The sequence below is a fragment of the Pristiophorus japonicus genome, unplaced genomic scaffold, assembly GCF_044704955.1.
Source record: "Pristiophorus japonicus isolate sPriJap1 unplaced genomic scaffold, sPriJap1.hap1 HAP1_SCAFFOLD_160, whole genome shotgun sequence".
In the NCBI taxonomy this organism is placed as follows: Eukaryota; Metazoa; Chordata; class Chondrichthyes; family Pristiophoridae; genus Pristiophorus; species Pristiophorus japonicus.
In genome coordinates, this window is record NW_027251278.1 from 5,001 (window position 1) to 17,121 (window position 12,121).

General features: G+C 65.7%; 1 protein-coding gene across 1 annotated transcript in view; it reads right to left on the bottom strand.

Annotated features, from left to right (window-relative positions):
• The window catches only part of LOC139243073 (calpain-1 catalytic subunit-like), a gene marked incomplete at both ends in the record, with an annotated part of 231,498 nt that overhangs the window by 4,471 nt on the left and 214,906 nt on the right, over nucleotides 1-12,121 (bottom strand). The window contains one exon of the mRNA XM_070870667.1: nucleotides 330-387. Coding sequence (XP_070726768.1) covers nucleotides 330-387 — 58 coding nt within the window. The remainder of the gene's footprint in view (nucleotides 1-329; nucleotides 388-12,121) is intronic.

Consider the following 12,121-nt stretch of genomic DNA (forward strand, 5'->3'; position numbering starts at 1 on the left):
CCGAATCACCCAAACCCCAAATCACCCAAACCCCCGAATCACCCAAACCCCGAATCACCCAAACCCCCGAATCACCCAAACCCCCGAATCACCCAAACCCCCGAATCACCCAAACCCCAAATCACCCAAACACCGAATCAACCGGCCCCTCCAGGTCCCCGATCCCCCCGTTCCCCGATCCGCCCGGCTCCCAATCTCCCCCATCCTCTGGCCCTCCCCGACCCCCGATCCTACCCCGTTCCCCAGCCCCCCCATTCCCCTGCCCCCCTGTTCCCCGGCCCCCTATTCCCTGCCCCCTCCGTTCCCGGGCCGGCGATCCCGTCACTTACGTTTGGTGACGACCCGGTTGAGGATTGTGCGCAGCTCAAAAACGCTGATCTCCATGTCCTGTGGGGGGTGAAAGACCGTGTTAGATAGCGGGGGTTAATCATACCCGGGGTCAGTGTAGGTTCAGCCTGGGGTCGGTGGGGTAACTGGGGTCAGAGTGGGGTCGGAGGGATACTCGGGGTCGGAGAGATACCCGGGGTCGGAGAGATACCCGGGGTCGGAGAGATACCCGGGGTCGGAGAGATACCCGGGGTCGGAGAGATACCCGGGGTCGGAGGGATACCCGGGGTCGGAGGGATACCCGGGGTCGGAGGGATACCCGGGGTCAGAGAGATACCCGGGGTCGGAGGGATACCCGGGGACGGAGTGGGGTCGGAGAGATACCCGGGGTCAGAGGGATACCCGGGGTCGGAGGGATACCCTGGGTCAGAGTGGGGTCGGAGAGATACCCGGGGTCGAGGGATACCCGGGGTCGGAGAGATGCCCGGGGTCGGAGGGATACCCGGGGTCGGAGGGATACCCGGGGTCGGAGAGATACCCGGGGTCGGAGGGATACCCGGGGACGGAGTGGGGTCGGAGAGATACCCGGGGTCAGAGGGATACCCGGGGTCAGAGGGATACCCGGGGTCAGAGGGATACCCGGGGTCAGAGGGATACCCGGGGTCGGAGGGATACCCGGGGTCGGAGGGATACCCGGGGTCGGAGAAATACCCGGGGTCGGAGGGATACCCGGGGTCGGAGGGATACCAGGGGTCGGAGGGATACCAGGGGTCGGAGGGATACCAGGGGTCAGAGTGGGGTCAGAGAGATACCCGGGGTCAGAGGGATACCTGTGGTCAGAGAGATACCCGGGGTCGGAGGGATACCCGGGGTCAGAGTGGGGTCAGAGAGATACCCGGGGTCAGAGGGATACCCGTGGTCAGAGAAATACCCGGGGTCGGAGGGATACCAGGGGTCGGAGGGATACCCGGGGTCAGAGTGGGGTCAGAGAGATACCCGGGGTCAGAGGGATACCCGGGGTCGGAGGGATATCCGGGGTCGGAGGGATACCCGGGGTCAGAGTGGGGTCAGAGGGATACCCGGGGTCAGAGAGATACCCGGGGTCAGAGAGATACCCGGGGTCGGAGAGATACCCGGGGTCGGAGAGATACCCGGGGACGGAGGGATACCCGGGGACGGAGTGGGGTCGGAGAGATACCCAGGGTCAGAGGGATACCCGGGGTCAGAGGGATACCCGGGGTCAGAGGGATACCCGGGGTCGGAGAGATACCCGGGGTCGGAGTGGGGTCGGAGAGATACCCGGTGTCAGAGGGATACCTGGGGTCGGAGAGATACCCGGGGTCGGAGTGGGGTCGGAGAGATACCCGGTGTCAGAGGGATACCCGGCGTAGGAGAGATAGTCGGGGTCGGAGGGATACCCGGGGTCAGAGTGGGGTCGGAAAGATACCCGGGGTCGGAAAGATACCCGGGGTCGGAGGGATACCCGGGGTCGGAGGGATACCCGGGGTCGGAGAGATACCCGGGGTCGGAGAGATACCCGGGGTCGGAGAGATACCCGGGGTCGGAGAGATACCCGGGGTCGGAGAGATACCCGGGGTCAGAGGGATACCCAGGGTCGGAGAGATATCCAGAGTCGGAGGGATACACGGGGTCGGAGGTATACCCGGGGTCAAAGTGGGGTCGGAGAGATACCCCTGGTTGGAGAGATACCCGGGGTCAGAGGGATACCCGGGGTCAGGGTGATACCCGGGGTCGGAGGGATACCCGAGGTCGGAGGGCTACCCGGGGTCGGAGAGATACCCGGGGTCGGAGAGATACCCGGGGTCAGAGGGATACCCAGGGTCGGAGCGATACCCGGGGTCGGAGGGATACCCGGGGTCGGAGAGATACCCAGGGTTAGAGTGGGGTCGGAGAGATACCCGGGGTCGGAGGGATACCCGGGGTCGGAGGGATACCCAGGGTTAGAGTGGGGTCGGAGAGATACCCAGGGTCGGAGCGATACCCGGGGTCGGAGCGATACCCGGGGTCGGAGCGATACTCGGGGCCGGAGAGAAACCCGGGGTCGGAGTCGGGTCGGAGAGATACCCAGGGTCGGAGCGATACCCGGGGACGGAGAGATACCCAGAGTCGGATGGATACCCGGGGTCGGAGGGATACCCGGGGTCGGAGAGATACCCGGGGTCGGAGAGATACCCGGGGTCGGAGAGATACCCGGGGTCGGAGAGATACCCGGGGTCGGAGAGATACCCGGGGTCGGAGAGATACCCGGGGTCGGAGGGATACCCGGGGTCGGAGAGATACCCGGGGTCGAAGGGATACCCTGGGTCGGAGAGATACCCAGAGTCGGAAGGATACCCTGGGTCGGAGGGATACCCTGGGTCGGAGGGATACCCTGGGTGGGAGCGATACCCGGGGTCGGAGAGATACCCGGGGTCGGAGAGATACCCGGGGTCGGAGAGATACCCGGGGTTGGAGAGATACCCGGGTTCAGAGTGGGGTCGGAGATATACCCAGGGCCAGAGGGATACCCGGGGTCGGAGGGATACCCGGGGTCGGAGAGATACCCGGGGTCGGTGAGATACTCGGGGTCGGAGGGATACCCGGGGTCGGAGAGATACCCGGGGTCGGTGAGATACTCGGGGTCGGAGGGATACCCGGGGTCGGAGAGACACCCGGGGTCGGAGGGATACCCGGGGTCGGAGAGACACCCGGGGTCAGAGTGGGGTCGGAGAGATACACAGGGTGGGAGCGATACCCGGGGTCGGAGAGATACCCGGGGTCGGAGAGATACCCGGGGTCGGAGAGATACCCGGGGTCGGAGAGATACCCGGGGTCGGAGAGAAACCCCGGGTCGGAGGGATACCTGGGGACGGAGAGATACCCAGAGTCGGAGGGATACCCGGGGTCGGAGAGATACCCGGGGTCGGAGGGATACCCGGGATCAGAGGGATACCCGTGGTCAGAGAGATACCCGCGGTCGGAGAGATTCCCGGGGTCGGAGGGATACCCGGGGTCGGAGTGGGGTCGGAGAGATACCCGGGGTCAGAGGTATACCCGGGGTAGGAGGGATACCCGGGGTCGGAGAGATACCCGGGGTCGGAGGGATACCCGGGGTCGGAGGGATACCCGGGGTCGGAGGGATACCCGGGGTCAGAGTGGGGTTGGAGAGATACCCGGGGTCAGAGGGATACCCGGGGTCGGAGAGATACCCGGGATCGGAGAGATACCCGGGGTCGGAGGGATACCAGGGGTCGGAGGGATACCAGGGGTCAGAGTGGGGTTGGAGAGATACCCGGGGTCAGAGGGATACCCGGGGTCGGAGAGATACCCGGGGTCGGAGGGATACCCGGGGTCGGAGAGATACCCAGGATCGGAGAGATACCCGGGCTCGGAGATACCCGGGCTCGGAGAGATACCCGGGCTCGGAGAGATACCCGGGGTCGGAGGGATACCCGGGGTCAGAGTGGGGTCGGAGAGATACCCAGGGTCAGAGTGATACCCGGGGTCGGAGGGATACCCGGGGTCGGAGAGATACCCGGGGTCAGAGTGGGGTCGGAGGGATACCCGGGGTCAGAGGGATACCCGGGGTCGGAGGGATACCCGGGGTCGTAGAGATACCCGGGGTCGGAGAGATACCCGGGGTTGGAGGGATAACTGGGGTCGGAGAGATACCCGGGGTCGGAGAGATACCCGGGGTCGGAGAGATACCCGGGGTCGGAGGGATACCCGGGGTCGGAGAGATACCCGGGGTCGGAGGGATACCCGGGGTCGGAGAGATACCTGGGGTCGGAGAGATACCCGGGGTCAGAGGGATACCCGGGGTCGGAGGGATACCCGGGGTCGAAGAGATACCCGGGGTCGGAGAGATACCCGGGGTTGGAGGGATAACTGGGGTCGGAGAGATACCCGGGGTCGGAGAGATACCCGGGGTCGGAGGGATACCCGGGGTCGGAGAGATACCCGGGGTCGGAGAGATACCCGGGGTCGGAGAGATACCCGGGGTCGGAGGGATACCCGGGGTCGGAGGGACACCCGGGGTCGGAGAGATACCCGGGGTCGGAGAGATACCCGAGGTCGGAGTGGGGTCGGAGAGATACCCGGGGTCGGAGGGATACCCGGGGTCGGAGGGATACCCTGGGTCAGAGGGATACCCGGGGTCGGAGAGATACCCGGGGTCGGAGAGATACCCGAGGTCGGAGTGGGGTCGGAGAGATACCCGGGGTCAGAGGGATACCCGGGGTCAGAGGGATACCCTGGGTCAGAGGGATACCCGGGGTCGGAGGGATACCCTGGGTCAGAGGGATACCCGGGGTCGGAGGGATACCCGGGGTCGGAGAAATACCCGGGGTCGGAGGGATACCAGGGGTCGGAGGGATACCAGAGGTCGGAGGGATACCAGAGGTCAGAGCGGGGTCAGAGAGATACCCGGGGTCGGAGGGATACCCGGGGTCGGAGGGATACCCGGGGTCGGAGGGATACCCGGGGTCAGAGTGGGGTCAGAGAGATACCCGGGGTCAGAGGGATACCCGGGGTCGGAGGGATACCCGGGGTCAGAGTGGGGTTGGAGAGATACCCGGGGTCAGAGGGATACCCGGGGTCGGAGAGATACCCAGAGTCGGTGGGATACCCGGGGTCGGAGGGATACCCGGGGTCAAAGTGGGGTCGGAGAGATACCCGGGGTTGGAGAGATACCCGGGGTCAGAGTGGGGTCGGAGAGATACCCGGGGTTGGAGAGATACCCGGGGTCAGAGTGGGGTCGGAGAGATACCCAGGGCCAGAGGGATACCCGGGGTCAGGGTGATACCCGGGGTCGGAGGGATACCCGAGGTCGGAGGGCTACCCGGGGTTGGAGAGATACCCGTGGTCGGAGGGATACTCGTGGTCGGAGAGATACCCGGGGTCGTTGGGATACCAGGGGTCGGAGGGATACCCGGGGTCGGAGAGACACACGGGGTCGGAGAGATACCCGGGGTCGGAGAGACACCCGAGGTCGGAGAGACACCCTGGGTCAGAGTGTGGTCGGAGAGATACACAGGTTGGGAGCGATACCCGGTGTCGGAGAGATACCCGGGGTCGGAGAGATACCCGGGGTCAGAGTGATACCCGGGGTCGGAGGGATACCCGGGGTTGGAGGGATACCCGGGGTCGGAGTGGGGTCGGAGTGATGGAGTGGGGTCGGAGAGATATCCAGGGTCAGAGAGATACCCGGAGTCGGAGAGACACCCGGGGTCAGAGTGGGGTCGGAGAGATACACAGGGTGGGAGCGATACCCGGGGTCGGAGAGATACCCGGGGTCGGAGAGAAACCCGGGGTCGGAGTGGGGTCGGAGAGATACCCAGGGTCGGAGCGATATCCGGGGACGGAAAGATACCCAGAGTCGGAGGGATACCCGGGGTCGGAGAGATACCCGGGGTCGGAGGGATACCCGGGGTCGGAGAGATACCCGGGGTCGGAGAGATACCCGGGATCGGAGGGATACCCGGGGTCAGAGGTATACCCGTGGTCGGAGAGATACCCGGGGTCGTAGAGATACCTGGGGTCGGAGGGATACCCGGGGTCGGAGTGGGGTCGGAGAGATACCCGGGGTCAGAGGGATACCCTGGGTCAGAGGGATACCCGGGGTCAGAGGGGTACCCGGGGTCGGAGGGATACCCGGGGTCGGAGGGATACCCATGGTCGGAGAGAGACCCGGGGTCGGAGGGATACCCGGGGTCGGAGGGATACCAGGGGTCGGAGGGATACCAGGGGTCGGAGGGATACCAGGGGTCGGAGGGATACCAGGGGTCAGAGTGGGGTCAGAGAGATACCCGGGGTCAGAGGGATACCCGGGGTCGGAGGGATACCCGGGGTCAGAGTGGGGTTGTAGAGATACCCGGGGTCAGAGGGATACCCGGGGTCGGAGAGATACCCGGGGTCAGAGTGGGGTTGGAGAGATACCCGGGGTCAGAGGGATACCCGGGGTCGGAGGGATACCCGGGGTCAGAGTGGGGTTGGAGAGATACCCGGGGTCAGAGGGATACCCGGGGTCGGAGAGATACCCGGGGTTGAAGGGATACCCGGGGTCGGAGAGATACCCGGGGTCGAAGGGATACCCGGGGTCGGAGAGATACCCTGGGTCGGAGAGATACCCAGAGTCGGTGGGATACCCGGGGTCAAAGTGGGGTCGGAGAGATACCCGGGGTTGGAGAGATACCCGGGGTCAGAGTGGGGTCGGAGAGATACCCAGGGCCAGAGGGATACCCGGGGTCAGAGAGATACCCGGGGTCAGAGGGATACTCGTGGTCGGAGAGATACCCGGGGTCGTTGGGATACCCGGGGTCGGAGGGATACCCGGGGTCGGAGAGATACCCGGGGTCGGAGAGATACCCGGGGTTGGAGAGATACCCGGGGTCAGAGGGATACCCAGGGTCGGAGAGATATCCAGAGTCGGAGGGATACACGGGGTCGGAGGTATACCCGGGGTCAAAGTGGGGTCGGAGAGATACCCGGGGTTGGAGAGATACCCGGGGTCAGAGGGATACCCGGGGTCAGGGTGATACCCGGGGTCGGAGGGATACCCGAGGTCGGAGGGCTACCCGGGGTCGGAGAGATACCCGGGGTCGGAGGGATACCCTGGGTCAGAGGGATACCCGGGGTCGGAGAGATACCCGGGGTCGGAGAGATACCCGAGGTCGGAGAGATACCCGAGGTCGGAGTGGGGTCGGAGAGATACCCGGGGTCAGAGGGATACCCGGGGTCAGAGGGATACCCTGGGTCAGAGGGATACCCGGGGTCAGAGAGATACCCGGGGTCGGAGAGATACCCGAGGTCGGAGTGGGGTCGGAGAGATACCCGGGGTCAGAGGGATACCCGGGGTCAGAGGGATACCCTGGGTCAGAGGGATACCCGGGGTCGGAGGGATACCCTGGGTCAGAGGGATACCCGGGGTCAGAGGGATACCCGGGGTCGGAGGGATACCCGGGGTCGGAGAAATACCCGGGGTCGGAGGGATACCAGGGGTCGGAGGGATACCAGAGGTCAGAGCGGGGTCAGAGAGATACCCGGGGTCGGAGGGATACCCGGGGTCGGAGGGATACCCGGGGTCGGTGGGATACCCTGGGTCAGAGTGGGGTCAGAGAGATACCCGGCGTCAGAGGGATACCCGGGGTCAGAGGGATACCCGGGGTCAGTGGGATACCCGGGGTCAGAGTGGGGTTGGAGAGATACCCGGGGTCGGAGGGATACCCGGGGTCAGAGGGATACCCGGGGTCGGAGAGATACCCAGAGTCGGTGGGATACCCGGGGTCGGAGGGATACCCGGGGTCAAAGTGGGGTCGGAGAGATACCCGGGGTTGGAGAGATACCCGGGGTCAGAGTGGGGTCAGAAAGATACCCGGTGTCGGAGGGATATCCGGGGTCGGAGGGATACCCGGGGTCGGTGGGATACCCGGGGTCAGAGTGGGGTCAGAGAGATACCCGGGGTCAGAGGGATAACCGAGGTCGGAGGGATACCAGGGGTCAGAGTGGGGTTGTAGAGATACCCGGGGTCAGAGGGATACCCGGGGTCGGAGAGATACCCGGGGTCAGAGTGGGGTTGGAGAGATACCCGGGGTCAGAGGGATACCCGGGGTCGGAGGGATACCCGGGGTCAGAGTGGGGTTGGAGAGATACCCGGGGTCAGAGGGATACCCGGGGTCGGAGGGATACCCGGGGTCAGAGTGGGGTTGTAGAGATACCCGGGGTCAGAGGGATACCCGGGGTCGGAGAGATACCCGGGGTCAGAGTGGGGTTGGAGAGATACCCGGGGTCAGAGGGATACCCGGGGTCGGAGGGATACCCGGGGTCAGAGTGGGGTTGGAGAGATACCCGGGGTCAGAGGGATACCCGGGGTCAGAGGGATACCCTGGGTCAGAGGGATACCCGGGGTCGGAGGGATACCCTGGGTCAGAGGGATACCCGGGGTCGGAGGGATACCCGGGGTCGGAGAAATACCCGGTGTCGGAGGGATACCAGGGGTCGGAGGGATACCAGGGGTCGGAGGGATACCCGGGGTCGGAGGGATACCCGGGGTCAGAGTGGGGTTGGAGAGATACCCGGGGTCAGAGGGATACCCGGGGTCGGAGAGATACCCAGAGTCGGTGGGATACCCGGGGTCGGAGGGATACCCGGGGTCAAAGTGGGGTCGGAGAGATACCCGGGGTTGGAGGGATACCCGGGGTCGGAGGGATACCCGGGGTCAGAGTGGGGTTGGAGAGATACCCGGGGTCAGAGGGATACCCGGGGTCGGAGAGATACCCAGAGTCGGTGGGATACCCGGGGTCGGAGGGATACCCGGGGTCAAAGTGGGGTCGGAGAGATACCCGGGGTCGGAGAGATACCCGGGGTCAGAGGGATACCCGGGGTCAGAGGGATACCCTGGGTCAGAGGGATACCCGGGGTCAGAGAGATACCCGGGGTCGGAGAGATACCCGAGGTCGGAGTGGGGTCGGAGAGATACCCGGGGTCAGAGGGATACCCGGGGTCAGAGGGATACCCTGGGTCAGAGGGATACCCGGGGTCGGAGGGATACCCTGGGTCAGAGGGATACCCGGGGTCAGAGGGATACCCGGGGTCGGAGGGATACCCGGGGTCGGAGAAATACCCGGGGTCGGAGGGATACCAGGGGTCGGAGGGATACCAGAGGTCAGAGCGGGGTCAGAGAGATACCCGGGGTCGGCGGGATACCCGGGGTCGGAGGGATACCCGGGGTCGGTGGGATACCCTGGGTCAGAGTGGGGTCAGAGAGATACCCGGGGTCAGAGGGATACCCGGGGTCAGAGGGATACCCGGGGTCAGTGGGATACCCGGGGTCAGAGTGGGGTTGGAGAGATACCCGGGGTCGGAGGGATACCCGGGGTCAGAGGGATACCCGGGGTCGGAGAGATACCCAGAGTCGGTGGGATACCCGGGGTCGGAGGGATACCCGGGGTCAAAGTGGGGTCGGAGAGATACCCGGGGTTGGAGAGATACCCGGGGTCAGAGTGGGGTCAGAAAGATACCCGGTGTCGGAGGGATATCCGGGGTCGGAGGGATACCCGGGGTCGGTGGGATACCCGGGGTCAGAGTGGGGTCAGAGAGATACCCGGGGTCAGAGGGATAACCGAGGTCGGAGGGATACCAGGGGTCAGAGTGGGGTTGTAGAGATACCCGGGGTCAGAGGGATACCCGGGGTCGGAGAGATACCCGGGGTCAGAGTGGGGTTGGAGAGATACCCGGGGTCAGAGGGATACCCGGGGTCGGAGGGATACCCGGGGTCAGAGTGGGGTTGGAGAGATACCCGGGGTCAGAGGGATACCCGGGGTCGGAGGGATACCCGGGGTCAGAGTGGGGTTGTAGAGATACCCGGGGTCAGAGGGATACCCGGGGTCGGAGAGATACCCGGGGTCAGAGTGGGGTTGGAGAGATACCCGGGGTCAGAGGGATACCCGGGGTCGGAGGGATACCCGGGGTCAGAGTGGGGTTGGAGAGATACCCGGGGTCAGAGGGATACCCGGGGTCAGAGGGATACCCTGGGTCAGAGGGATACCCGGGGTCGGAGGGATACCCTGGGTCAGAGGGATACCCGGGGTCGGAGGGATACCCGGGGTCGGAGAAATACCCGGTGTCGGAGGGATACCAGGGGTCGGAGGGATACCAGGGGTCGGAGGGATACCCGGGGTCGGAGGGATACCCGGGGTCAGAGTGGGGTTGGAGAGATACCCGGGGTCAGAGGGATACCCGGGGTCGGAGAGATACCCAGAGTCGGTGGGATACCCGGGGTCGGAGGGATACCCGGGGTCAAAGTGGGGTCGGAGAGATACCCGGGGTTGGAGGGATACCCGGGGTCGGAGGGATACCCGGGGTCAGAGTGGGGTTGGAGAGATACCCGGGGTCAGAGGGATACCCGGGGTCGGAGAGATACCCAGAGTCGGTGGGATACCCGGGGTCGGAGGGATACCCGGGGTCAAAGTGGGGTCGGAGAGATACCCGGGGTTGGAGAGATACCCGGGGTTGGAGAGATACCCGGGGTCAGAGTGGGGTCGGAGAGATACCCAGGGCCAGAGGGATACCCGGGGTCAGGGTGATACCCGGGGTCGGAGGGATACCCGAGGTCGGAGGGCTACCCGGGGTTGGAGAGATACCCGTGGTCGGAGGGATACTCGTGGTCGGAGAGATACCCGGGGTCGTTGGGATACCAGGGGTCGGAGGGATACCCGGGGTCGGAGAGACACCTGGGGTCGGAGAGATACCCGGGGTCGGAGAGACACCCGGGGTCGGAGAGACACCCTGGGTCAGAGTGTGGTCGGAGAGATACACAGGTTGGGAGCGATACCCGGTGTCGGAGAGATACCCGGGGTCGGAGAGATACCCGGGGTCGGAGTGATACCCGGGGTCGGAGGGATACCCGGGGTTGGAGGGATACCCGGGGTCGGAGAGATACACAGGGTGGGAGCGATACCCGGGGTCGGAGAGATACCCGGGGTCGGAGAGAAACCCGGGGTCGTAGAGATACCCGGGGTCGGAGAGATACCCGGGGTTGGAGGGATAACTGGGGTCGGAGAGATACCCGGGGTCGGAGAGATACCCGGGGTCGGAGGGATACCCGGGGTCGGAGAGATACCCGGGGTCGGAGGGATACCCGGGGTCGGAGAGATACCCGGGGTCGGAGAGATACCCGGGGTCAGAGGGATACCCGGGGTCGGAGGGATACCCGGGGTCGGAGAGATACCCGGGGTTGGAGGGATAACTGGGGTCGGAGAGATACCCGAGGTCGTAGAGATACCCGGGGTCGGAGAGATACCCGGGGTTGGAGGGATAACTGGGGTCGGAGAGATACCCGGGGTCGGAGAGATACCCGGGGTCGGAGAGATACCCGGGGTCGGAGGGATACCCGGGGTCGGAGAGATACCCGGGGTCGGAGAGATACCCGGGGTCGGAGGGATACCCGGGGTCGGAGGGATACCCGGGGTCGGAGGGATACCCGGGGTCAGAGTGGGGTCGGAGAGATACCCAGGGTCAGAGGGATACCCGGGGTCGGAGGGATACCCAGGGTCGGAGGGATACCCGGGGTCGGAGAGATACCTAGAGTCGGAGGGATACCCGGGGTCGGAGGGATACCCGGGGTCGGAGAGATACCCGGGGTCGGAGAGATACCCGAGGTCGGAGTGGGGTCGGAGAGATACCCGGGGTCGGAGGGATACCCGGGGTCGGAGGGATACCCTGGGTCAGAGGGATACCCGGGGTCGGAGAGATACCCGGGGTCGGAGAGATACCCGAGGTCGGAGTGGGGTCGGAGAGATACCCGGGGTCAGAGGGATACCCGGGGTCAGAGGGATACCCTGGGTCAGAGGGATACCCGGGGTCGGAGGGATACCCTGGGTCAGAGGGATACCCGGGGTCGGAGGGATACCCGGGGTCGGAGAAATACCCGGGGTCGGAGGGATACCAGGGGTCGGAGGGATACCAGGGGTCGGAGGGATACCAGAGGTCAGAGCGGGGTCAGAGAGATACCCGGGGTCGGAGGGATACCCGGGGTCGGAGGGATACCCGGGGTCGGTGGGATACCCTGGGTCAGAGTGGGCTCAGAGAGATACCCGGGGTCAGAGGGATACCCGGGGTCGGAGGGATACCCGGGGTCAGAGTGGGGTCAGAGAGATACCCGGGGTTGGAGAGATACCCGGGGTCGGAGAGATACCCGGGGTCGGAGGGATACCCGGGGTCAGAGTGGGGTTGGAGAGATACCCGGGGTCAGAGGGATACCCGGGGTCGGAGGGATACCCGGGGTCAGAGTGGGGTT